Raw genomic sequence first — 27502 nt, forward strand, 5'->3', positions numbered from 1 at the left:
ATTTTGTGAAATTTATCTAAGATTTTAAACATGTTTCATGATAACATTTGAATTATTTAACTTTTTTAATACTTTTTTTTTCAATACTAGTTATAAAACGTGTTTGAAATCTTTAATAAAATTTGATTAAAAATATTAAATTCACACAATTCTAAATATGATAAATTAAACTAATTCAAAATTTTAAAAATAGATTAATTCTAATTTTAAGTAAAAATTAACAACAAAAAACATATTTAAGTTAAATCATTAACGTATACTTAGATCTCAAAAGCAGGTTTTAGAAGGATTTTACGAGGTCATTGGGTACTCTGGAAGAGAAGAATAATTCAAAAAAATGGTTGTGATTTGAAGGAGGAAAAAAGAATTAATACTTAGGCTCTGATCCATTCAGAGAGGAGAGAGTCATGATTGGCAGACCTACGTTTATTTATTGTATCATGGAACCTCTTCCACATTATATTAATCACTTCATTAATTACATCAAAATCACTGCAACTCAAATTACAGGTAAGCCAACACCATTCATGGCCCCTTCCAAACCCATTATTTAATATCAACGCGTCTTTCAACAACCAAGTCATAACCATCGTTATGTTTCTTTATTCAAACCAACTGCATTTCACTGCTTTCCCTTCTACTGCACTAAAAAATATCTACTTTCTATCAAACACTCTCTTGCATTGTGTCTCAATAATAAAATACGATTCCTTCGACAACATGAATCTGTAACAAAGCGAGAGATGACTGTAATGATTGCAAAAACGCGTGAAAGATAAAGTCACTGAAAGAACGTATAGTTTTGTTGGATATGTGAAAAAAAAGAGGTTCATTGAAAAATACAATATTAGTTAGATTTGAATTCAATCACATAAAAAAACTCATTATTTTCTATCAAAAACTTTAATCAAAAACTTTAAGAGAATGAATTATAAAAAACTTTAAGAGAATGAATTAATGAATCTTTCATCTCTTTATATAATATTCAAGTATTCAACTATTAATTTTATGAGTTTATCCAAAAACAAGTTTATTAAAAAAATACAACATTAATAAAACTTGAATATAATAATTGAAAATACTCTCTCCTCAAAATCGTTAAAACAATATTTTCAATTTTAGATGATACTCAGTGTATTCAATAAATTAATTATGTCACTTTATTTTCTCATTTTTACTCGGAGTTAGACTGACTCTGAAATTCTATAAAGCTCTTCATGAGAAAAAAAAAAGAAGCTTAAGTAAAGTGTCGTTGTAGTTGGAATTGGTTTATGTTATATGTGTGTATATATATATATATATATATATATATATAAATGCAACCAACGAAGCTAATTAGCTAACCTAAGAAGTCTTTATTTAGAAGCCAAAAATCTCTCTTCACCGAAGAAACGAAGCACCACAAACATCTGTTCCGATGCCAACTATTATGCTAAGGTTTTTTCTTCTTTACAACCTCCTTCGTCCATTTCTTCTGTGTCTGGTTCCTAAGAAGGTGCGAGCCATTCTCTCTCCTTCTTGGTTCCGATCCTCCTCCACCACAGCACCAACACCAACACAACCATCTTCTTCTTCTTCTTCTTCGAGTGCCTTCACCAGAATTTCACTCTCGATGGATCCCAACGAGCTGAAGCGCGTGTTTCAGATGTTCGACCGTAATGGCGACGGGAGAATCACGAAGAAGGAGCTGAGCGACTCGTTGGACAATCTGGGCATTTTCATTCCCGACAAGGAGCTGACCGTGATGATCGAGAGAATAGACGTTAACGGAGATGGGTGTGTGGACATCGATGAGTTCGGGGAGCTCTACCAGACGATCATGGACGAGCGTGACGAGGAGGACGACATGCGAGAGGCCTTCAACGTGTTTGATCAGAACGGCGATGGCTTCATCACCGTGGAAGAGTTGAGGACCGTTTTGTCCTCGCTCGGGTTGAAACAGGGAAGAACAGTCGAGGACTGCAAGAAGATGATCATGAAGGTGGACGTCGATGGAGATGGGATGGTCGATTACAAAGAGTTCAAGCAAATGATGAAAGGGGGTGGCTTTAGTGCTCTCACTTGATTTTTCTCCATCTGCTTCCGTTTGCTTTCGTGTTTCGGATCCGTTTTTCTGGAAGCTAATCATTGTGGTTTCCACGTTCGAGAAGTCATCGTTCCATTCTTCAATTCCCATGTTGTAAATAAATCTGGGGAGAAATTGCTACGTGATTTGGGATTAATCTTCAAATGTCAGGTACTTCTGTTATATATACATGTGTCTCCTGAAGATTAGTCCAGAGCATCAACATCTGTGATGTTTTTTTTTTTGTTTTTTTGTTTTATCATGGGAGGGTATAAGATTTAGACCAATCCCATCTCATTCATCTTGTTCTAGGTGTGTAATCTGAGCTCGTGCCTCCCACTTACCATGCATGTCATGTTTTTATGGTTTTGGAAGAGGCAAGCGTCCAAGATTGTGTGCGTGTGTGTGTTATTTTTTCCAATGGACTTTTTGGAGGGTTAGCACCTGGCTTGATAAGCATAAATGAGATGAGCCTTGTTTAATGCAAGGTTTTTTTTTTTTTCTTGACTTTGGATGAAGGACATTGAAATCAGGGAACTACTGCTACTGTTACAACGTGTTGTGTTTGTTGAAGTTTTGAGGTGAGAGAATGAATGATTCTATTTTCCACTCTGCAACACTGTGCTGGATGATTCTGTTGAATTTTGAACACCTTTTTTTTAATCAAGTACAGCGTTAATTTGGGATAAATTCACAGAAAATAAGATGACATGGCTTTAATTAGTTACTTACTATTATTTGGCATGTTTGGTAGTTGGCAAAGCCCGCATATGCATGAATAATGTCCTGCTACAAGCTGCAAGTTTATTTGGCAGTATGTTCGTAAGTCAGCTTCAATGGAATAGAAAACAATGATTTGGACACATTTGCGATTAATGAGCTTACCCCAATGTTTAACCTTCAGGACTCAAGTTCATAGTATGATTATCTTTTAAGTGATATCTAACACGAATTGACAAGATAACAACAAATCATACCTGTACACTGACAATGGAGATAAATTTGACCTTATTAAAAAACTGAAAAGTGATGATTAACCAGAAATTCCAGCTATAATCAATAAATGCGTAAGCAGAATGCGAGCAGGGGAAAGTAGAATCGATAGTTGATGTAAACCACGATCCTACCAACTTGGAAAAGGTTGCGTGATGACCAAGGATCGAAATAGTTTAGTCAAAAGGAAGAATGAAATGGCTAAGTTATACTCACTGCTTTTGGGCAAGAGTAATAAATCATGTACAAATTATAATTTGAGAACCAACATAATCCACGAAATGGTGAACACCAGAAAATGAATTTCCGAGTAAACTATATGGTGCCTGAAGTTTAACTTGAACGGTACATGATCAAACACACTACTTCAAGCAAATCGCATCTAAATGCCGACAGAATAATGTTAGCCTTCAATGTCTAGAAGACGCTTTGACAATCTCAACCAGGATGTCTCCAATGAGGAAACAGGCTATAATAGCACTAATTACCCACCATCCGAATCTGATTTTTCCTCCTCAATCTCTCTAATACTTCGTACTACAGCAGCAACTTTTTCAGAAATATGTTCGGTGTGCTTCTCTAAATCATTCAGAATTATATTTAACTGCTCTTCATATGCAGCACAACGTCGTTTGCACTTTTGCCTTTCATTGTACAACTCAAGTGATAGCTCACGGATTCTCCTATCCTTCTCATCCTGCGGCACTAACAATGAAATCATCAAAAAACTTATCCAAGTAGCTTGAGATGTGCTTTCATTGTTATTCAACAATTTAATCAATCAGATTCACAGCTATTTTCTTCCATTTTTTCTCTTTCTCAATAACGGTCAATGTCATGTAATAATTTACTAAGAGGAGAGTAGCAAGACACTCAATTATTGGTTAAAATTTATGAAAACTACAAAATTATGGTTTGACTCATTTATTTTTTGAAAAAAAAGTGGGACCTAAAAAAGCTTTCTTTAATAAATTTTAATCAAAATAGTTTGTTAAAAGTTACTGACATATCTCATTTACCGATTATCATATCTTCCTGATGCAAGACTGACAGAACTCCCTTATGGTCTAAGGAACATACTGGAAGATGTTTAGGAGAATCAATGGTAAACACTGCCTTCAAATAACTAAAAGCCTGCATGACAGGAATGCTAACAGGAAGGTTTTGCTTGGGCCGGTGGAAGATATAGATAAAAACAGAGACACCAGTAAAAAGGCAGCAAAATATGAGAAAATGGTTGAGGCCAAGACATAACAGACCAAAGTGATAAATGTTTTGCAAACTCAGGGACTATAGTAATTGGCACTCGCAATTTCAACCCAAAATTAAGAATTTACTTGCATTTTGTTAGACCCCTTATCTTAATATGTCTATTTCAATCCCCCCAAAACTGATGTCAAACCACGACACTAGGAGTGAAGATCTTATCAGTTCAATCAAAACATACTTAAATTGTTCATTAAAAGTGCACTGTTTGACTGACCTTTTTGGATTTCATCCGTTTGACGACAACAGAATAACAAATAACAAAGAAAAAAGGATTTGGGAACTGTGCATTCAACTATAGATCACAAATCACTCTTCTTAAGAATCATCTAGTCACATTTGTCATTGCCAAGGAAAGACATACCTCGCTAACCAAGTGCTTCCCAGATCCTCGCCATGGAACTTTACTGGGACTCATTAGCTTATGATTATGCTCCTTTACAAATTTGGTGACAACCCACTTCCCTCCATCCCGTAAAGCCAGCCTTATCATGGCTTGACAACCTTCACGAGTGGCTGGTGGCGGAGGCAGCACCCTATCTTTTCTGTGTACATACTTTTTTGCACGAAAGCCTTCTTTTGAGCAGACAAAATCTTGACCAATAACTTGGTTATTTACTCGTGAACGACGGTTGTGGTGTATTCGTACCGTAAACCCTATTCGCCTACCATAGGCAATGTAGAATTCTCTCGCTTCCTCTCTTGAATTGAACTCCATGCCTATGAATGGTTCAACAGCTTCTATATCTGTTGGAATCTCTGTTGCAGGTGGTTCGACAAACTTCTCATCTTCACTTCCACATAATTCTAGGTCTTTTGAAAATTCATCTATTTTCTGGTGTTTCTCACTAATTTCTGCTTGCATTTCAAGGTCACTATCATCCGAGTCAAATCCTTGGCCAGATTCGTGATCCATAGCCTCACTATGGCAGAAGAATTACTCAATAATTAGATTATTCTTCCAAACCAGTTTACCTAATATAAAAATATATTAAAAAAATCCATGGCATATGCATAACTTTAGTACTCTTGACACAACAATCATGTAACATTTCAATTCCATAATAAAACAAAGTAACAAACCAGTGAGACAGTACGTCATTATTGAAGAAGGTCAAAATACACATGACCAAATCATATATAAATTCATAAAAACATTAGTTCTTAAAGTGAAAACATTTCAAAAAGAGTTATTTTCTTTACATCATTTAAGTCATATTAAAATTTTACTATATGTTGCCTTCAAAAACAGTCATAGCATACAACACTGACCTTGGATTCAATGAGGGGAAATTTGATTTCAATGCCGCTAAATTGCTTCTTGACTTGAGAGTTTATACAATATTCATAGTTCTGCAAGTTTACCAAGATTCTCCAAAAAAGAATTTGGCAAGTTAACTCATTTTCTCAACACATTATTGTTAACTCATAAGAGTCTACGCCTTAACATAAAAGTTTTAGACAAACAATAGCTATTTGATTATCTAACCATAAATACTGATAATAACGTTCAACCAGAAAAGAAAACAACAAAATCTAAGGAGAATTTGAAAGAGTTTCTATGAAGGATTTCTTATAATATGAGGAGTTTGACAAAGCTTGTGAAAATAATAATTAATCCTCCTTCAAGCTTTGTTTAGTTTATAAAAACAAGTGAAGTTAGTATTTGACCTTATTCCTGTTTGACTTCCTATCTCCTTAGAAGAAGCTCCTCCAGTTATACTCTACTTTCCAATTTCAACTTACCAATCATAAAAAAAAAACTACTTCTAGTTTTTATAGATATTCTTAATTTGTCTTCAGCCTAACTTTCCCATTAGAAAGAAGAGAAGCGTAAAAGAAGTTGGGTCAAACATTATCTAAAGGAGCTAGAAGGAGCGCTTGTAACATTAACCTATCAAAGTAATCTCATTGGATTGAGCAATCACAAGTTGAGTCCTCATAAAATGAATTTCGGTTCAAATGTGCAGTTTGCACCTCAACTTCCCAAGGCCATTAGGCGCTAGACTATGTGAAATGAAGGGATAAAGGGCTTCGAGTAGAATCTAATAGTTCTTTATGGGCAGAGAACTTAGGTTCTCTGAAGGAGCTTAGCTCAGTGGTAGCGTGAAAGTTCATTCCCCTGAAGTTCCTACGGTTTTCAGAAATAATATAGACCTTGTTTTCCATAATCGATCTATTTTCTTTGTTAATCGCTATCGTGGCCTTTGGGTTCGTAACATCATCCCTGAGGTGATAAGCTCTTACTGAATAAGCATACACTCAGTTTTTTTATCCAAGCTTCAAATCTAGTATGCTTGGGTGCTAACAACAAAATATAGACTATATGTGGATATTGTCCATCCTATTTATTCAAAATTATTGAATGAATATAAGATATTAGTAGCCTTAATTAGAGCTTATAAGCGAATAGAGATACATATTTCACTAACAAAGATCCCAATCTAGATAAGATACCTGTCAAACCCTAGACTAAAAATAATCTCGGACACGGGATGAGTGTATATTAAGAAAGTACATTGATGAATCTAATTATTATTACTTTGTATAAGTAAACAAACAAGAGCATGCTAAATTTCATTAACTAAGAATATATATATATAGAATTTTTCAAAAATTCGAGAAGATTAAGACAACAGCTTACTACCTGTCCAGCACAAGAACTAACCGAGATAAAATCAGCCAGATTTCAACATTTTACTGTAAAACCTGCAAGAAGAACATGCAAGTTATTAACATTGCATTACAGTTTCCCTTTCAACCATGAACCCCCCATCTAAATTCTGAATTGTCTGTCAAATTGACTGCTCACAAAAACTAGTATTTCCTGATGGAATGTTTCTAAATAGCCGAAAAATTCAAAGCACGAGGTCTAGAAAAAAAAAGTTGGTTTTCTTGATGAATACAAATTCGGAGCAGAAAAATGACACGGGGAAGAAAAGGTTGAAGAAGCCTTACTTACCCCTCCTCCGATTAGGTCCGCCAACCTAGAGTGGTTAATTTGGATCGGGTCGGGTTTATCAATTTGGGTCTCTCCGAATCCCAAAGAGTCGCAAACACTCAGTCACCATTGATGTACGGACGCATGACCAACAGTGACACCACGGACTGATGCAGTACACGCTCGCAGGTGTCATTTATTTATTTCAAAATTAAAAAATAAATAGGGACAGTTCAAATTATTATTTCCACCACCTGACTACTATTTAAAGACCCACCTACATCTATAAATGACCTTTTTACCCCCACACGACCCTTTCACAACTTTTTCCGGTCACCTGCGCTAACATTCTTTACTCCTCTTGTTTAATAATTATTGTATGCACTGCGAATATAAAAATTAAATTTAAATATAATTTTAAAAAGCAAGCAAAATTATATGCACGAGTAAATTAAAGAACAAACATATAACTAGTATGAAAATTATATTATTTAAAATCATGTCTATATAATAAATAAAATTATAAAAATTAATTATTATGCTAACTGATAGAAATAAGTATATAAGGACAAATTTTAATAAGTTGCGATTGTCGATGGAATTTGATGATGGTAAGGTTTTAATTAATAACTTGTGTTTAGAAATTATATGTTAACAATTTTTAAAAGAATATTAAGTGCATAAAACTCAGTAACTTAAGTGTTATAACAACTAAATCCCTTGATAAAAAAAAAACATGTAATTTAGTAAAAAAATTACGTAATTTAATCTTATAAATATATCATGTTCGGTTGGGACAAACTTTGATGTATAGTTTTGTTTTCCTTAATAGAAGAAGGAAAATATTCTTTTTACAAGATAAACATCTTTATTAACAAATTATTTTTGTTTCGGGTAGAGGGTAAAGTAATTTCTATGAACATTTTCATAATTTCCTTTTAAGAGTCGTAATTTGACTCTATCTTACCTTCGTTTCAATTGATGGGGAGTATCTGTCAAAGGTATTTCAATATTTAAGTCAGTAAATAAATAGTCCATGTTCAGGGTTAGAGCAACCATCTTAAATATACAATAAGTTGGATCACCTACTTCTTTATTTATAGTTTTTGAGGTTAGCCTAAGATTAACAGAATGTTAGTGACGGTCCAATCTTAACCTATTATACTAATTAATACTTATGTTTAAATTTGTTTCTTAATGTCTCTTTTACTCATAGCAGGCCGAACGAGTTCTAAGTTTGTTTTAGTTCCATCTCGAGTATTTATTAAGTTGGGTCGTTCGTCCTTTCTTTCCATATAGGGTCATCCGACCATAATAAAAGATTTAAAAGTATGGATAATTGATGGAATATACACAAATTTCATTATCCACGTTTATTTCTAAAGTAAAAATATATCATTTTTTATTCTTATATTTAAATTAATTTCCCATCTTTAATTTTTTTGTACAATAAATATATTCTATGTGTATTTGTTTTTTTTATTATTTTAATATCAATTTATTAATTTTTGTAGTGAATAAAAATTATAAAAATAAAAATAATATTATCAAATAGTTAATGTTAAAACATTACATTTTCATTTTTTTTATATCATAGAAAATAAAGAAGATATTTGTTTTATATTATAAATTAAATAATGAAGGAATTTATATTACACCATTAAGCACTTAATTGAGAGTACAAAATTATTATTTATATAAAAAAATAGTAAAATAATTAAATGTGAAACTTAAAATTTATTTGATTCAAAATATACCATTTAAACATATTTACACAAAAGATGTCTAACCAAAATAGTGATAAGAAGAAAAAATTTAAGTTGAATGGTGATAAATCTGATTCATAAATATTATATTATTGTATTATAATAAATTAAACGTCTTTATATAATTGCAGTGGTAAAATTATAATAATTTTAAAAGTAAAAATAATCACATAAAAAAATCTCAAAATTATATTTTTCATTATAATAATAGATAATAAATAAAAATAGAAAAAAGAAATGAATATCCAAAAAAAAATTAATATACTGTTTATAATTAAAAATATAATAAAATTGAAAATACTCTAAGGATCTAAGCAAAAATTATACTGATATTAAACTTATCAAAACCATTAGGAGATAATAAAAATTATACTAATGAAACCAAAAAAATTTTAAATAAAACAAAAATTCAAAATGAAAAAGTAAATTTTGTATAGAAGTTTTTTAAGTTAATTAATAAATTAAGAATGTTTTAATAATTTAAACAAAGATGAAAATATAAATAAAAATTTATATTGAAATAATACAAAAACAAAAGACAAAGTAATACATGTATATCCTATTTCCATATTCAATTAAAAAAATTTAATACTATTCATATTTACATCCATACTAATAAATATGAAAATTCATGTTAGAATGGATATATATATATATATATATACTGACTTGCAATCGAAATGAAACTGATTTATATTTATTGGGAGAAATTTGTCTAATTATATTTATTGAATATATTAGTTTGGTTAAATTTAAATATTGATTGCCAAATATTTTATTAATATCTTAACGTATTTTACTAATATAAAAGGTTACTTTAAAACTGTAATCATTTTAAATTCCAAATAATTTTTTTTAGGAAAGTATAGTGTATATATTTAAAAAACTTACATTAAAACTACTTTTTAATTAAGAGTTGATTAATTTTTTTATATAATATATGATTACAAAATGTTAATATTTACATCATAAATAGTGTGTAATAATATAATACTTAAATTACTTTATAATATTTAATAAAACAGAAGGAAATAAAATAAGCATGTGAAGGTGTTGTGATGTCCGCAAACTACCAAAAAGTTGTCGTACCGTGCGAGAGAGATGGCGGGTACCTACCATAACCAACACCGCCACGTGCTGCAGCTAGTGCTGTCATGCCGGAAAGTCACCGCCCAAGTCACCAACACCACCACCTCCTCCATAATAGCCATGGCCTCCTCGTCGGAGCAGGAATTCGCGGCTCACTACCGTGCACAGCTCAACCGGTTCCCCAGATCCCAGCGCTACTGGGACGGTAAAGTGGCCTCTCGCGTCGGGGAGAAGCTAGGGTTCCGCCTCAGAGAAATCGGTGTCACCACTGTGCAAATCGATCCTAGCGAGGAACAATCCCGTCCACCACACTACCGCGTCATGGTCTCTCCCTTGTTCCATTCCATCAAAAACGCCGGCGTCCACGTTTCTGGCGTTCACTGATTAATTTATCCCAAATTGTGAGTTTCAATTTTGAGGGTTTTTCATTGTTGAGCCAATTCTTCACCACACACAATAAAATTTTGACTCTGAGTCACTATTCCCTAATTCTATTATTATTATTATTATTGGGATCACAAATTGTTCAGAAATTACTGAGCGTTGTTGTTTTTTGCTCGTATCAACATCGATTGATTAATAACTTGGCCGCTCCAGTTGCCAGATTTTTGTTTGTTTTCTGATTGAGTTGATGGTTGCGAAGTTGTGTTCGGTATCCAAATGGCGTTTGGCATAGTCGTAGAATATTCTAAATAAATTCATAATTCTCCATTGCGGAAAACTGAATGCTCACATAATTTTTGTGGTTTGAATTGAAGTTTTTCTCAATACTATAACGTTATTACCAATGTAGAAATGTGGTTACCAATACAAGAAAAGTTGGCTTGCAACATTGACTAACCATGAAAATGTAAACAATTTGGGGTTGTTATGAACATCCTTCATACTGCACCATAAAAATTAGAATATATAGAATATATGCAAACCACTGTCTAAAACATTATGGATTGAGTCCAAATTGTCAGTTTATTTTTTGTATTTTTTTATTGATATTAATATATTAAAAGAATTTTTAATATATTTCAAAACATTAAAATCAGTGTGTATTTTAAAAATATAACAGAGGAAAAACATTAAGAACTTAAAAAGCTCAAATTGGATAAACCATCCTTTGAGTTTGTATTGACATGATAAAATATATGCTGAATAACGTTAGACACACTTTTATTTGACATAATTTATGCAAATAAAATAAAATAAAATTATATATATATTTTTAAACATTTAATGCAATTCTAAAGCGCACTTCACTTTTATTCTCATGTACATTAATCAAAATACAAAATACTTGTACACTTGTATTACAATTATCACATATTTAGTGAGCATGCACTTCTAAAAACCCATTTGAAGCCTCTCACGTCCCATCGATGTTTTATATTTTTCACTACAAGTTTTTAATAATATTTGGTCAATTTCTAAATAAAAAACCACTTCCAATTTAATTATGCGACTCACATAAAGAATAAAACAAATTTAATTATTCTCACTTTAAATTTAACCTTAATAGAATTTAGTGTGATAATATTTTATTTATAATGTTTTATACAAATTGGAATAATTATAGTATTTTTTTTCAACAACATTAGATGGTGTGATTGATCGAGAGACATGTGCAACTAAGTTGGCAAAAAGATGAAAGAAATGATATGGCGTGAGAATATAAAAGTAAAAAGAAAAGAAAAGAAAATAATGGAGTCACTTTCCTTTCCTTCTTTTTCAATTTTACTTTCTAAAAATCAAATTCCAATGTAAAAAAAGAAAAAAGCACCAACCCATAATTTTCGGACCGTTGGAATGAACAACTCCATTTCCCTTTAACCTATCAAGCAATAATTTTTATCCTTCTTTTTGTAAAAAATAAAATAACAAAAGTTCCATTCTTGTGACAAAATTGACACCATATGATGATGAAGCATTGGGTGTAGTCAACTTTGTACTACTCACCACATCAACGTTCCACGGTATGCGATGCTATAATAGCGTAATTTTTGTAATAAATAATAATTTATGCAACATTGATATATTATATGGAAATTACTAATATTGATGATGATAAATGACAACTATGGGTTCATGGTGGTTTGATTATACAACACATTTTGTTAGTAAGAATTAGAACGTTACATTTGATAATAGTGCCAAGGGTAGGGGAAGAGTTGCACCCTGACTCTCTGACTCTGACCCTGACCCATTGCCATTTTTCCTGGTATTTTTTTTTAATTTAATTTTATATGGTTTTGTTTTGCGTTGGATTTGATCGAGTGCATACAAAGATTTTAAATATTCGATTATTTTTTCTTTTCCTAAGCGTAATACACCCCAATTCTCTGATAATTTTGCTTTCTGCATAGATCGCGATCGGCGAAGCTTCATTTTGCGAAGGAGTGGAAACTATATAATTCGAATAGGTTGGGTAGGTAGGTTTCTGACGTTCCTAGCTGCGAATTGTTGATGAGTTTATTCAGTATATACCGCTCGTTTGGTCCTCAATTTTCGAGCGTTTTTTTTTTTGTTATTGGGAAATTCGTTAAACCCTGTGCGGACTCTTGATCGAGCTGAATTGCATTCGGTTTGTGAATATTGCTTGTGAATTCGTATGAATTTGAGTTCTGATCACTTCAATGTGAATGGTTGAGGAAATTTGGGAAGTGAATTTTGTTATGGACAATGTTGCAGGGCAGGGTTTGTGAATTCATTGCAAAATGGGGGTTATGTCCAGGCGGGTCGTGCCCGTCTGTGGTAACCTCTGTGTGTTTTGTCCTTCTCTGCGTGCAAGATCAAGGCAACCGGTGAAACGTTACAAGAAGTTGATGGCTGATATATTCCCGCGTAATCAGGTGAAATTTTCAGCTTATGTTGTTACACAGACTTTACTTGGTAGCTATTAACGGGACCCAAGAATTATAAGTTGACTTAGTAATTTTAGCTAATGTATCATCGGATGGTTATTTGTGTAGTTTTTAGACTAAGTAATACCATCTTGTGTATCATTACTGTTGCTCTTATTGGCTGGTGTACTGTTATGTTAAGATGAAAAATGATAAATGCAGGCAACGGGGTGACAAGACCTGTTTCTTGAACTGGTTTAGGTTATTTGAATTTAGCAAACAGAGAATGTTTAGAAGCCCTTCTTAGCCCTATTCCGATACTTATCAGGTGATGATTACTGTGATTTTCAGGTTGCTGAGCCTAACGACAGGAAAATTGGAAAGCTATGTGAGTATGCTTCTAGGAATCCAATGAGAATTCCTAAGGTAATAATTCTTAATAATCTCCCCTTGTTTTCGTCTCTTCTAGTTTGTTTCATGCAACCAAGAACATCATGATATGGTGGAGGAAATTTAAAATAATCATTCTCGTAAGAAACTGTTAGATTTGATTAAATTATCATTGTAGAAGTTCCAGTTGGATGCCATTCAATAATCACCTGTTTGATAAAAATTGATGTTAGAATATATGAAAATATTATATCATATCTTAAAATACCTGTTAGTAAATTAAGCATTTCTTTAACTTAGCACTTGTATCCCTAATTAACTAGGATTATGATTAGTATAAGTAAGGGTTATTAATAGGTTTTATGAATATAATAAATTCATCAATACATTCAAATACATCTAAATTATCAGTTTACTAAGTTAATATCAATTTACTATACAAGATTTAGTACTATAGTGTTTCTTATATATAAAACTATATAATTTCAATTTAAGCACTGAGATGTCCAGTGATCAAATTTGAAGCTCTGGTCCGTAATGCTTCACAATATTTTCATAAATTCTGAATATTTTGTTGAAGGAAAATTTGATTATTTAATATTTTGAATGAGGCTAAACTAAAGGAAATCTTGCTATTTAATATCTAAATAAAGAAACTGCTACTGAATGCATTAATAACCCTTCCATGTGCTCAATGTTTTCATTTTTTCTTCACTCAATCTTATTTGGAATTTGTTAAAAGTAAACAAACACCATCGAGTCACTTTAAGTACTGGATCTTTTCATTTTGATTGCTGATTTCTGATCGCTGACATATCTAAATATATTTGGTGTTTTGTCTTGGCAGATTACTGACAACTTGGAGCAAAGATGTTATAAGGATTTGCGTCATGAAAACTTTGGTTCGGTGAAAGTGGTCTTGTGCATATATAGGAAACTGTTATCGACATGTAAGGAGCAGATGTAAGTTTTCCACAGTATAAGTTAAGTGCGTGTTCCTTGGATTTAATTATTATTTGATCCTGACCAAATTCATTTAAACACATTTGGGTGTTGGGGGAAGGACCTATGTTTCGAATTCGTACATTCAGGCACCATCAGTGTATTACACTGCGGAGGCCATTTTGAAATTTATGGACATTTATGAGTTCTTTATGTTCAGGTTTCATTCTTGTAAACACTTTTGGCTGTATGGGTACTTTTTAACACGTGGTCATGCTTAGAACGCTGTTTTTTTTTTTTAATTATTTTTCTTGGTATTCTTGAGCAGGGTCTTGCAGTGTTAATTTGTCTCCTCTAGTCCTATTTGCTATTGTCTAAAGCATCATACCATGGAGTTGTTCATTTGATTTATTTCCTTATTGGATGCTACCCTTTACTATAGTGGTGAGTAATAGTATTCAAACATGCTTCTTAATCTTGCAGGCCGCTGTATGCCAATAGCTTATTAGGGATCCTTCGAACGCTTCTAGAGCAAACTCGTTCAGAGGAAATGCGGATCTTAGGTTGCAAGACTCTTGTAGAATTTACAGATTGCCAGGTATTTGGTTAATGAACCAATTGGACTTGCTAGTGTTAAAATTACAGTATCATTGCTTCAATTTGCAACAGATCTCCCACTGATTTAAATTTAACTTTAAACTTTGTATTATTATACGTTATTGTCTTGATATATTGCATTTGGTAGACCAAGTATTATTTTTCTACTGTTTTTTTTTTCAATGCCATAAATTTAGTGATATTGACCCTTTGAGTTAAAGTAGACAAATGGTACATACATGTTCAACTTAGAGGGTTTTATACCAAAACTATGTCAATTGGCTCAAGAAGTGGGAGATAATGAACAAGCTCTTCTTCTACGATCAGCTGGCCTACAAGCGCTCTCCTACATGGTACTTTTCTTTGGTCCATTGTTCTTGCAGTATTTGCTTATGTATTGTAAATTTATAATTGCAAGGACTTCTCTATTCTCTTTTTATCAGTATGTTCAACTATCTGCATATTTTGATTATTTTTAAGTAAAACAACCCTTTGAAGAGTATGTCAAGGATGGTTACTAACAGTTTTAATTATTTCTGATTAATAGTCATTAGATATTAAACTTCTTCATACTGATTGGAACTTTGTTTTAACTTAGTAATATGTTCTTAAAAAAATTGAAGCCATTGTAATTTAAATATTGAAATGAAATTTACTAAAATTAAAGAGTGAAAGTGGGTTTTTTAGTAATTTAAACTGCAGCAGGATAAAAGCTTTATTTTGGGAACAAAATTGTTAGAGTGGTACATTTCAATCATTCAAGTTGTTTACTGGCTACCCTGTTTCAACCACAGTATCTTTATTTAGTTGTCTTTCAAGGTCACTTATACCTTCAGTTTGCCTGTTGTTCTTCCTCCCTATGTTTGTCCAGGTGCAGTTCATGAGAGAGCACTCACATCTTTCCATGGATTTTGACCAAGTGAGTATTATTTCCCTACTCTTCTTATTCCTTGATTCTGTCAGAGACATTAAGCAAAGGGTTGCATTAAACATGTAAATTTAGTTTGTAAGTATTTATTTATAACCACAATTCAGCTTTTGACTTTAAGTTAGTTTATAATTGTCTTAATTTGTTGGGTGGGTGGGTGGGCTGTTCAATAGATTATATCAGTGATTTTGGAAAATTTCACGGATCTCCAATCCAAATCCAATCTTGCCAAAGTAGAGAAATTGAATTCACAATCTCAGAGCCAATTGGTCCAACAATTTCCCAAAGGAGGAGACCTACATTCTTTATCAGATATCAGTAAGAAGAATGCTTCCTTACTTAATGGTGTGACAGGAACTGAGACAGAACCCAAGTTGTAGGTCTTTTCTAACTGTTCTCCCATCTCTGTCTTGGTATAAAGCCAACATATGACATCCGGACAACCATTGTGTTCACTGTTTTTACAGAGATACTGCTAAAGATCCTGCTTATTGGTCAAAGATTTGCTTGTATAATATGGCCAAATTGGCCAAGGAAGCTACAACTGTGCGGCGTGTCCTTGAACCATTTTTTCATAACTTTGATGCTGAAAACTACTGGTCTTCTGAAAAGGGAGTTGCTTCTTGTATTTTGCAGTATTTGCAATCTCTTCTAGCAGAATCAGGTAGCCTTGAACATTCAATTTTATAACTTTTCTTACATATGAAGTTTTTATCTAATTTTCTATAATTGATTATCACTTTTTGAACACCAGGTGATAACTCCCATCTTCTGTTGTCCATTTTGGTCAAGCACTTGGATCATAAAAATGTTGCTAAGCAGCATATCCTTCAGATTGATATTATTAAAACCACCACGCAGCTTGCACAAAATGTGAAGCAGCAGGCTTCAGTTGCAATCATTGGTGCAATATCTGATCTCGTTAAACATTTAAGGAGATGCCTGCAAAATTTAGCTGAAGCATCCAGCATTGGAGATGCTACATATAGGTTGAATACTGAACTTCAGTCCGTCTTAGAAATGTGTATACTACAACTTTCAAAGAAGGTATTTGAACTAACTTTATGTATAGCTTCTTTGTTTTCCTTTCAAAATTTATATTATCTCGCACTTGGCATCATACTGGGGGGCCTTAGATGTGATTGAGTAAAGTTTCCTGGATTCTAGATATCTGTAGATCCAATTTGTTATCTATTCCACTATAACAACAGGTTGGGGATATAGGACCAATTCTTGATTTGATGGCTGTGGCACTGGAGAATATCTCAGTTACTACCATTACAGCAAGATCGACAATCTCTGCTGTCTATCAAACAGCAAAATTAGTCACTTCCATTCCAAACGTGTCATATCACAATAAGGCAAGTGTTCCTACTTGGATTGAAAATGGGATTTTGTGCTTAGCTCTAGTAAATGTCTAAACTTTTGGGCCACCTTTTGATTTATCCAGGCTTTCCCTGATGCCTTGTTTCATCAATTGCTCCTGGTCATGGTTCATCCTGACTACGAAACACAAATTGGAGCACACAAGATCTTCTCTTTGGTGCTTACGCCATCCATGGTGTCTCCTTGGTTGGACCACAAAACAATGACTGCTCATAAGGCACCGAATGATTGCTTCTGCAATCCGCCTGAAACTTTTTCTGGAGATGAAAACTGGAACGGAAAACTTGAAGAAGAAAAGACAATATCTGGTGTCAAAGGGAAGAAATATGCAATTCATCCATATAGGGGCTACAGCTTTTCTCCCAAGCTAACTGATGGAAACGAGGTAAGAATTTTATTTACGTATCATTATTAATTGTATGCATTTAATAGCGTGTTTTTGGTTCGAGAGGAAAAAGAATTTGCAATTCATATTCATGGTAATTTAGTTTTAGTTATTCTTTTTTAGTTTAATTATGTTAAATACATGGTTGAGCTACTTAGATTGTTTCTTTTTTCCTTTTTCCAACAATAGAGACCCTTGATCCTTCATTGTTCTGGTTCCAGACTAAATTTAGAGTCTGAAATTTTCAGGATCAAAGTTCTCTTAGGCTAAGCAGTCATCAAGTCAGTCTTCTGCTTTCTTCAATCTGGGTCCAGGCAACATCTGTGGGAAATGGCCCTTCAAATTATGAGGCAATGGCACACGCCTATAGCATTGCTTTATTATTTACTTGTTCTAAGGTGAGTATGGTTTGCTGCGTACTTGGTGTTCTCATTGCTTATAAAGATCCATGTCGGTAAAGACTACTGACGTTACTTTACTTATTTTGTTTAAATGTTTCTCATTTATAATTCTATAAAGACATATGTCGGTAAAGAAATTGTATTGTATTATTGGAAATTAAAAGCCAAAGTACAAGAATGATGTCAGTTATACATAGTTGATCTAGAGAGTCTAACAGAATGTAACTGACTAAGAAGAATATAGTAACAACCTATAACTAACTATGTTAGGTTTCTAATCAAGAAACCTAGAGAATTCCCCACTTACACACGCACAATACTCACTGAACACTGAATAACCTCCACTTCGTATTATTAACAGTAAGAAAGTCAGAAATAGGGTATCTATGGGAGCCTAACCTCCCCCACAGGAATAACGAATCCTGTACAAAGAATACAAGTAGTCCAAAAGTGACTTTTAGCAGATAACTACTTCCCATATATACAAGTCTAACCCGCGCCCCTTTCTAACTGTTAAGACAGTTAGAATAACTAACTCTTCCTTCTCCTCTCATAGACTCTTAGTCTCCTATCATTACCCCCTCCCTCATCAACAATCTTGTCCCCAAGATTGAGCTCCGGATATTGGTCTTCGATGACCAATCTATCTTCCCATGTAGCGCCTTCTCTCCCACCTGCTTGCCACTCAACCAGGACTTGGTGGACTACATCTTCTCCTTGCTGTAGCTGTCTTTCCTCGATAATCCGGAGTGGCCAAAAGGTTGGCCCTTCTGCCTGTAGTTCTACAGGTAATTCCTTCTCCACCCATTGATCACCCACCGCTTGTTTTAATTGAGACACGTGAAATACAGGATGTATACGAGCTGAATCTGGTAGCTGGAGTTTATAGGCCACTTTTCCCACCCTCTGCAACACTTGATACGGCCCAAAATACCTGGCTGAAAGCTTGGGATGTATTCTATTCGACATGGAGGCCTGTCGATGAGGTCTAATTTTCAAGTAGACCATATCCCCTTCCTTAAAGCTGATCTCCTTTCTTTTCTTGTTGGCCTGTTGCGCCATACTGTCTTGGGCCCGATTCAAATGAAATTTTAATTGTTTAAGTGCCTCATCACGCGTCATCAAATCTTGTGCCACCGCTTCCACAGCCGTTTCTCCGGGAATAAACCTGCTGAAAGATGGGGGGGCCTACCATACACCGTTTCAAACGGTGTGCAACGTGCTGATATCTGGTAACTGGTATTGTACCAGTATTCGGCCCAAGACAACATTTCATACCACCCCTTTGGCTGTTCCGAACAGAAACAACGTAGGTATCCCTCAACAATCCTATTCACCACCTCTGTCTACCCATCCGTTTCAGGATGGTATGCAGTGCTCATTTTGAGCTGTGTTCCTTGCAACTTAAACAATTCCTTCCAAAATATGCTTAAGAATATGGGGTCTCGATCACTCACAATCGACACGGGGATCCCATGCAATCTTACTACTTCCCTTGCAAATATTTCTGCTACTGTCTTGGCCGAGTAAGGGTGTTTTAACGCGATGAAGTGGCCGTATTTGCTCAATCTGTCTACGACCACAAGGATCGCGTCATGGCCGTGTGATTTCGGAAGTTTAACTATAAAGTCCATGCTCACCTCTTCCCATACCACCTGTGGAATAGGTAAGGGTTGTAGCAGCCCTTGGGGGGAAGCAACCAATATATGCTGCTGACACACCTCACACCTTGCAACGTAATCTGTAACCATCTTCTTCATACCCACCCAATATAATGAGTGGGCGATCCTTCGATAAGTGCGGTAAATTCCAGAGTGGCCTCCTGTTTTAGTTATATGGAATTCAGCTAGCAGCTTAGGGATCCATGCTGAACTCGCAGATATCACCATTCGACCCTTGTAGTGCAGCCTATCATTCTCCAGTGTATAAGCCAGATGACTATCGGGTTTCTTCTTAATATCATCAATCAGCCTTTCCAGTAATTCATCCTCCTCCACTTCCTTCAAAACGTCATTAAAATCTGGCCAGAATGGCCTGGATATCAATTGCAACTCCCCTTCCTCCGTGCTACCCTCATCTCTCCGAGATAGAGCATCTGCCGCTCTGTTTGTGCTCCCCTTCTTGTAGAAGATTTCAAAATCATACCCCATCAATTTAGCCAACCAATTCTGTTGGTTTTGGGTGACTATCCGCTGCTCCAAGAAGTATTTCAGACTTCGCTGATCCGTATGAACAATAAACCTTCTTCCTACTAAGTAGGGACGCCAATGCTGAATGGCCATGACTAAAGCCATCAATTCTTTTTCATAAATTGATTTGTTCAGTGACCCTGCGGATAATGCTTTGCTATAGAAAGCAATGGGTCTGCCCTCCTGAGTTAACACCGCCCCTACGCCCCCACCTGAAGCGTCACATTCTATGTGGAAAGCTTGCTGGAAATCGAGTAATGCCAAAACTGGAGCCGTGGTCAAAGCTGCTTTTAACTTGGCCATGGCGGTGCTTGCTGGTTCTGACCACGCAAACTGACCCTTCTTCAATAAATCGGTCAGTGGTTTTTCTATCCTCCCATATCCCAACACGAAACGCCGGTAGTACCCTGTGAGGCCCAGGAACCCACGCAACTCCTTCAAACTCCTCGGTTCGCCCCATTCTAACACCGCGCTCACCTTATCCCCATCCATTTCGACCCCCATTTCAGAAATTTGGTGGCCAAGATAGCGAATTCGTTGCTTCCCGAACTCACTTCTTACGGTTGGCTACCCAACGTTGCTGTTCAAGTATTCTTAGCACCAGCTCCAGCTGCTCTAAGTGATCTCTCCACGTGGGGCTGTACACCAGTATATCATCGAAAAAAACAAGCACGAATTTCCTGAGATAATCCTGGAACAACTTATTCATCGCTCCTTGAAACGTGGCTGGCACATTCATGAGTCCGAAGGGCATCACTAGGAATTCAAAATGACCCTGGTGAGTGCGGAACGCAGTCTTGGGTACATCGGCTTCATTCATTCTGATCTGATGGTAACCCGCTTTTAGATCAATCTTGGAGAAGTACTTCGCCCCCTTCAATTCGTCCAAAAGCTCTTCTATGACTGGAATGGGAAATTTATCAGGGACGGTGGCCCTGTTTAAGGCTCGGTAGTCTACACAGAAATGCCAACTACCGTCCTTCTCTTTCACCAATATTATGGGACTGGAAAATGGACTCGAACTGGGTCGGATGAGCCCCGCCTTCGTCATGTCGGCAACCTGCTTCTCGATCTCGCTCTTCATAAAGTGCGGATACCTATATGGACGGACATTTATAGGATCCACACCCTCCTTAAGTGTAATTCGGTGCTCCTTGTCACGTGATGGAGGTAACCCTTCTATTTCTTGGAAAACGCCATAGTGCGCCTGCAACAGCACCTCCATCTCTGCTTTTTGTTCTCCCGTCAAATTACCTTGCCACCCGTCACCCCTCTCCTGCTCCACCACATTCAGGCTCCACACTAATGCCCATGACTCAGCATCCACTATCTTTGATAAAGTTCTGGGCTCCACCAGCTGTCGCACCAACGTTGGGTCACCCCTTATCTTAATCTTCCTGCCTTCCACGTTGTATATCATGGTCATCTCCCCCCAGTTAACTCTTACTTCACCCAATCTTCCCAGCCATGCAACGCCCAAAATGACGTCCACTTCCCCGAGCTCGAAGACAAAAAACTCCTCCTCTACTGTGGCTTCTCCCAACTCCACTCTGATTTTCTCACAGCGGCCACGCGTCACCCTCTTGTGCCCATCCCCTAAACTGACCGAATATGGCCGCGTATCAATCGTGGGCAGTTCTAACTCCTCCGCCAACTTCCGGCTAATGTAATTGTGGCTTGCGCCGCTATCTATGAGCACCACTATTTCCCTTTCTCCAATTCTTCCTCTTAGCTTCAGGGTCTTGGGTGTTGTTAACCCTTCAGCGGAGCATGCGGACAACTCCATGGGTTTCTCCTCTATGCTATCCACTTCTTCGAACACATCTTCTTCCTCATCCTCCGCTAATAGCAACACTCGCAGGCTCTTCTCAGTACACCTATGGCCGGGTGCAAACGGCCCCCCGCAACGGAAGCACCGGCCTTCCTCCCTTCTTTTGAGAAATTCCGGATATGGTAGATTTCTCACCATTCGTCCTCTGTTTTCGTTCCCAACTGGTTGCCCTGCTCTCGCATTTGCATTCGTCGTCGCACCATCCCTTCTCACCGATCCGGTACTCTCCGTTCTCCCCGTTTGTGGCATAGTGTTTCGACTGGGTTCCGATCGCAGCACACTCCCCGTTGATCGTGTTCCCAGTAGGTTAAATTTGAACCCATTCGTGTATCCTCCTTGTGCTTGCATGATAGCCCCCTCGACATCCCGAGCAATCCGCATCGCCTCCATCAATTCCGATGGGTTTTGAATTCGCACCTGGCTCTTCACATCGTCACGCAATTCCGCAAGGAAGTAACCCAGTACCTGCTCATCAGGTATGCCCCTCGTCTGACCCATCAACACCTCAAAATCACGAACAAACTCCTCCACCGTACCCGTCTGGCGTAAGGTCGCCAGTCCCTCGAACACCGTTCCCCTAAAACCTCCTCCGAAATGGTTGATCATGGCTGCCTTCAGTCCCTCCCATGATCGATTTCTCGCTTTTTCCTTCCAAAAGGTGAACCAATACGCCGCACTCCCCTCCATGCTGACATACGCAATTTCAACTTTCTCATCGTCGCTCGACACCTTCTGTATATTGAAAAATCTCTCGGCTCTATGGAGCCAACTTAGGGGTTCCGCACCGTCAAAAGTGGGTAACTCCACCCTTTTCCTCCATGGTCTCTGTTGGTCACTCCCAACGCCAGTTCCTCCGCCTCCGACCTCCCTCACTACTCTTTGCCGATTGTCATTCACGGAACTATCATCGGAACTCCCTTCTGCCTGATCGGCCTGCTTCCCCATGATTTGTTGTAAGTCCCTTCGTACCGCCGCCGATTTCGCCTTCATCCCTTCCATCGTTATCTCAATCGCTTCCAACCTCGCCTCCGTCGCACTCTCCATTTCTCGCCTCATCCCCCCAACTTGGATCCGGTAGGTCGGACCAAATTGTTAGGTTTCTAATCAAGAAACCTAGAGAATTCCCCACTTACACACGCACAATACTCACTGAACACTGAATAACCTCCACTTCGTATTATTAATAGCAAGAAAGTCAGAAATAGGGTATCTATGGGAGCCTAACCTCCCCCAAAGGAATAACGAATCCTGTACAAAGAATACAAGTAGTCCAAAAGTGACTTTTAGCAGATAACTACTTCCTATATATACAAGTCTAACCCGCGCCCCTTTCTAACTGTTAAGACAGTTAGAATAACTAACTCTACTAACTCTTCCTTCTCCTCTCATAGACTCTTAGTCTCCTATCAAACTAGGAGTTCGTTTGCTAAGTACAGCTATCAAAGTAGTACAGCTGTCAAGAGTTGAACACAAAAGAAAGGGTCTATTTACAATTAGTTATACTATATTCCAATGGTCGTTAACAATAACCTTGTTTAAATTGGTAATTGACTTGATGACAGTGGTTGTATTTTGACAGGAAATTTTATCGTGTCAGAAATGAAGAAAAGATAGTGCATATTACATATGTTAAAATTAATCTTAATCACTTTTAAGCCTTGTAATATTACATGATTGATTTGCCTAAAGTTCATGAAGTTCTAACTGTTTTCCTCAGGTATCCAGTCACATGGGTTTAGCAAGAGCCTTTCAACTGGCACTTTCCCTCAGGAGGGTCTCTTTGGACCAACAAGGTGAGATTTACAGACAAATTTTCACTCTGGAGACATTGAGAAATCTTGTCCCTATGGAGTCAATGCTTGAGAAGTGGAATAATCATTCCATGACTTTTTTCATACAAAACCGAAATGTTCTTTCCTATGGAATGAAGACAAGAATGGAATCAAATTCCAGGGTTCTGAAAATGTTCTGCTACACATATATAGGAAATTCTCTTAATTGAGAATAATATTTTCTCTGGTGAAACTTTTCTGACATTTTCTTACACGCTTGTTAAAGGAGGCTTACAACCATCTCGTAGGAGGTCCCTTTTTACCTTGGCTTCATATATGCTAATCTTCTCTGCCAGGGCTGGCAATCTCCGTGATCTAATTCCAATAGTTAAAGCTTCTCTGACCAAGGAAACAGTTAATTTCTTTACCTTACCTCTGGACTTGATCCACATTTTTCTTTCCTTCATCTTCCTTTTAAAATTGAGTGTCACTATATAATTTCCCTTTTCACTCATGATTAGATTGACTGATTAAAGTTCAAAATCCACAGGTAGATCCTTTTCTTGAATTGGTTGATGATATCCGACTGCTGGCTGTCTGTAAGGAAATGGAGAAGATAACTTATGGATCTGAGGAAGATGAGGCGGCTGCTGTGAAGTCTCTTTCAGCTGTAGAATTGGATGACAAGCAGTTGAAAGAGACCGTAATATCGTACTTTATGACTAAATTTTCAAAACTGTCTGAGGTAATGTGAATTTACTTGGGTTGACGAAGAATACTTCGATATGCTTGGGAAATTAACAGTGTAGGTTTTACCTATATTAATAGTCAGTTAATGATTTTCTAAAGAAATGTGGCATTGATACTCTTTAATATGTATTACAACCCCTCCACATGCAATAAGGAGTAGGGAAAAATGAAGGTTAATAGTGCTGAGACATGTATTTTGATTTGCTTCACTATGTTGAATGTAGTGGGGGAGAACTTAAAGGAAGATATAACACAATATATCAAAGAGAATTCAGAGAAAGGAAATGCTTTATTATTATTCAGTAGAGTGTAACATATTGCATAGGTTCTGCATGTCACCCATATTTATAGTCTCTTGAAAAATACTTGGTTGAGGAAACTATTTCCTAGGCTGCTATTTGATTGTGCAACTTCGTAGACGCTAATGCCCGTAAGTGCTAAATGTTTTTTATTGTGTGATACATGAACATAGTAATTACTAGAGTGATAAATACTATGTGGTGTATAGCCATTGAACTTCTGAGTAGCAAGGATGTGGAAACTATCAAACTACATAACTTTTTAATTTAGAAATAATACTTGCGAAGCATGCAAAAAATGTGGACTGTTTAGCCGAAGTTGCAGTACTGTATAAAAGTATGTGGGTTGGGGGCTCAATTTGTGGCTCTGTACTGGTGTCTAAAAATGTGGAGATAACTAGAATTGTTTTCCATATTTACCAGGATGAACTGTCTAGCATAAAGAATCAACTTGTACAGGGATTTTCCCCCGATGATACATATCCATTAGGACCTCTGTCATTTATGGAGACATCAAGACCATGTTCTCCTCTTCCTCTGATTGAACTCCCAAGTTTTGACGAGGTAAAATTCTCCAAAGTTGCAACTACATTAGTGGCTTGTCAAACTTGTGCGTCAAAGGTTGTAATTGTTTTTCCAGATGATGATTCCGGATGATTTGACGGAGATAGAGACTGGACCTGAGCATAGTGGAAGCCAGTCAGATCGCAAAACATCACAGTCAACCAACCACCCTGATGTTCTAAGTGTTAATCAACTATTAGATTCGGTAAAAACTTGTGTGCTTTTGTTTGTATAGTAGAGGAGAGAGGATATTTTATTTCTTCTTTCCTTAAACATACTGTGGGCATCATTGTGTATAGGTTTTGGAAACTGCACGGCAAGTTGCAAGTTTCTCCACTCCCTCAACTCCTCTACCTTATGACCAAATGAAGGACCAGTGCGAGGCACTTGAAGCAGGGAAACAACAGAAGATGTCCGTCATTCAGAGTTTCAAGCATCAACAAGAAAGTAACGCCATAATTCTTTCGAGTGAAAATGAAGTTACAGTTGCCCCTCTACATGCTAAGGTTAGCATTTTTTACAGAAGTTTAACTTTTCAGTGAAGAAAAAATTGTCGTATATTTGCCATTGAATTTTACGTACATATTTTGAAGAAAAAAAAATCAGGATCTATATTTTTTAGAAGTTTGTCGTATTGACTACCATGGTTGGGTGATAAGGTAGGGTTTGAACTAGTTATTAACGATTTTTATTTTTTTGAAAATTGAAATGCTCCCATAAACTTAAAGTTAATGAATTCTCATCTGTGATAATATATCCTCTATAAATTTATTTTCTTGAATTCTGTATTTCTATTTGAAATTTATTACCCAGTTTGTTATAACTAGCTACTTAATGTTATATTTTGAGTATGAACATATATTTGTTTGTGACTAAGACCGGAAATGATTATTATTTATTGGCACTGTTCATTGTGCAGGCACTGGAATATTCAAAAAGTGATTTGCAGTTAGTAACTCAGGAAACATTTAAAGCACAGGATCAAGCACGCAACCATTATCATGACTACGGGCTGCAGCATTCTTTGAGGCTACCTCCTTCGAGCCCCTATGATAAATTCTTGAGAGCTGCGGGATGCTAATGATACTAACCTGCAATAGATGCCATTTTTTCATTCTTTGCAATGCTGGTAAAATGTTTCTTTAGATGGTTTCTACCATTCATGCCCCAAGTACGTGAAATATGCTTTCTTTTGTTGGGAGAGGTGAATGTTTGTTTCCAGCAAATGTAGGATTTTCCAGCAAATATTTGTTAATATTTATTTATTTTAGTTTTTTCATTTGTGAATAAAGGGTGATACTTTTGTTTTGCTGAAACCGTTTTCTCTCGTTCTCTAGTGTGGACCAAATGCTAGAAGCTCCTAATGAATCATGAGTCGTGAAGAATGAATTCCTGTGCGGCTGCTACGCTTTATCTCTACCAAATTCCTGTCAAAGCAAGCTCTGGGCGTATTACCATACGTATATTTTATTTTTAATTTTTCATGCATATATTCATATCAAATATGTATACTATTCCACGTGGAACACGTACGCTTCATTGTTATTGTGTATGGGTGAAAGAACAACTTTTATAGATGTGAATGTGATAATGTGATGGAAAGAAAAATTTAATACATGTTGATAATTACTCAATTGATATATCTCTCTTTGATATTAATATGCTGTTATTTTAAGAGAAAATACTTTAGTATCTCTTTACTTTGAAATAATTACTACTTATATTGTATTTTGGGATATTTGAAATTTAAATTGTTTTACTAAATTTTATTATTTTAAATATTTTGTTTGATTAAATAATTTTTTTTATTGTTAACTTGACAGAGTAACTTAATTTTTTCATATACAATTTTTTGAAATTATATATTTAAAAAGTTCCAAATTTTAATATTGAACTTATGAAAGGAAAAATTAATACAATGTTTTACAATTTTAAAAAAAAAGTTACTGGTAGACAGCATTATAAAAATTTAAAAATACTAACGTAAAAGAGGGGGAGGGAGTAGAGAGAGGAGAAGAAATACAAATAATAGACAGAAAAGAAATAAAAATGTCTTTAATTATATTTTAATTTAATTATTATAAGCAGAAAAGTTAATGTGGTAAGACATAAAAATG

General features: G+C 35.8%; 4 protein-coding genes across 15 annotated transcripts; 3 read left to right on the forward strand and 1 right to left on the reverse strand.

Annotated features, from left to right (window-relative positions):
- The first annotated feature begins 1309 nt into the window (after window positions 1-1309).
- Window positions 1310-2652, forward strand: LOC108334219 (calmodulin-like protein 7). The gene has a single exon (XM_017569944.2). It carries the CDS (start codon window positions 1418-1420, stop codon window positions 2063-2065), a length of 648 nt encoding a protein of 215 aa, XP_017425433.1. The 5' UTR covers window positions 1310-1417; the 3' UTR covers window positions 2066-2652.
- A 595-nt stretch (window positions 2653-3247) lies between these two features.
- LOC108334218 (protein FAR1-RELATED SEQUENCE 5) lies at window positions 3248-7471 on the reverse strand. Of its 7 annotated transcripts, none has more exons than XM_052870762.1 (5): window positions 7287-7460; window positions 6972-7033; window positions 5597-5677; window positions 4689-5247; window positions 3248-3755 (listed from the first exon to the last, which is right to left on the reverse strand). In XM_052870762.1, the coding sequence occupies exons 4-5, from the start codon at window positions 5238-5240 to the stop codon at window positions 3543-3545; spliced, it is 765 nt and encodes a 254-aa protein (XP_052726722.1). In that variant the 5' UTR covers window positions 5241-5247; window positions 5597-5677; window positions 6972-7033; window positions 7287-7460; the 3' UTR covers window positions 3248-3542. The 7 variants fall into 7 exon arrangements, with proteins under 7 accessions (XP_052726722.1, XP_052726723.1, XP_017425430.1 ...); XM_052870763.1 differs by having other exon boundaries at window positions 7283-7460; XM_017569941.2 differs by lacking the exon at window positions 5597-5677 and having other exon boundaries at window positions 4689-5299.
- A 2596-nt stretch (window positions 7472-10067) lies between these two features.
- Window positions 10068-10656, forward strand: LOC108333650 (uncharacterized). The gene has a single exon (XM_017569123.2). It carries the CDS (start codon window positions 10133-10135, stop codon window positions 10502-10504), a length of 372 nt encoding a protein of 123 aa, XP_017424612.1. The 5' UTR covers window positions 10068-10132; the 3' UTR covers window positions 10505-10656.
- Window positions 10657-12177: 1521 nt separating this feature from the next.
- Window positions 12178-27023, forward strand: LOC108333935 (protein SEMI-ROLLED LEAF 2). 6 transcript variants are annotated; one of them, XR_001832630.2, is made up of 22 exons: window positions 12178-12329; window positions 12475-12540; window positions 12800-12960; window positions 13303-13377; window positions 14189-14304; window positions 14767-14881; window positions 15105-15233; window positions 15752-15799; window positions 15982-16184; window positions 16276-16472; window positions 16563-16855; window positions 17020-17169; window positions 17259-17579; window positions 17828-17977; window positions 23718-23793; window positions 24059-24186; window positions 24323-24517; window positions 25245-25385; window positions 25462-25590; window positions 25685-25891; window positions 26305-26612; window positions 26723-27023. XR_001832630.2 is itself a non-coding variant. In XM_017569456.2 (22 exons), the coding sequence occupies exons 3-21, from the start codon at window positions 12826-12828 to the stop codon at window positions 26464-26466; spliced, it is 2970 nt and encodes a 989-aa protein (XP_017424945.1). In that variant the 5' UTR covers window positions 12178-12329; window positions 12475-12540; window positions 12800-12825; the 3' UTR covers window positions 26467-26514; window positions 26723-27023. The 6 variants fall into 6 exon arrangements, 1 of the variants encoding a protein (XP_017424945.1); XR_001832627.2 differs by having other exon boundaries at window positions 26305-26589; XR_001832628.2 differs by having other exon boundaries at window positions 12475-12536; window positions 26305-26589.
- The last annotated feature ends 479 nt before the right edge of the window (window positions 27024-27502 follow it).

This window comes from Vigna angularis, chromosome 11 (assembly GCF_016808095.1).
Source record: "Vigna angularis cultivar LongXiaoDou No.4 chromosome 11, ASM1680809v1, whole genome shotgun sequence".
In the NCBI taxonomy this organism is placed as follows: Eukaryota; Viridiplantae; Streptophyta; class Magnoliopsida; order Fabales; family Fabaceae; genus Vigna; species Vigna angularis.

Coding starts and splice junctions, on each gene's coding strand:
- LOC108334218 (XM_017569941.2), bottom strand. CDS start 5,240: ATGGATCACGAATCTGGCCAAGGATTTGACTCGGATGATAGTGACCTT. Junction 3,756..4,688: donor GGAAGCACTTGGTTAGCGAG/GTATGTCTTTCC, acceptor TTAGTGCCGCAG/GATGAGAAGGATAGGAGAAT.
- LOC108333650 (XM_017569123.2), top strand. CDS start 10,133: ATGGCGGGTACCTACCATAACCAACACCGCCACGTGCTGCAGCTAGTG.
- LOC108333935 (XM_017569456.2), top strand. CDS start 12,826: ATGGGGGTTATGTCCAGGCGGGTCGTGCCCGTCTGTGGTAACCTCTGT. Junction 17,978..23,717: donor TATTATTTACTTGTTCTAAG/GTGAGTATGGTT, acceptor TGTTTTCCTCAG/GTATCCAGTCACATGGGTTT. Junction 24,518..25,244: donor AATTTTCAAAACTGTCTGAG/GTAATGTGAATT, acceptor CATATTTACCAG/GATGAACTGTCTAGCATAAA.
- LOC108334219 (XM_017569944.2), top strand. CDS start 1,418: ATGCCAACTATTATGCTAAGGTTTTTTCTTCTTTACAACCTCCTTCGT.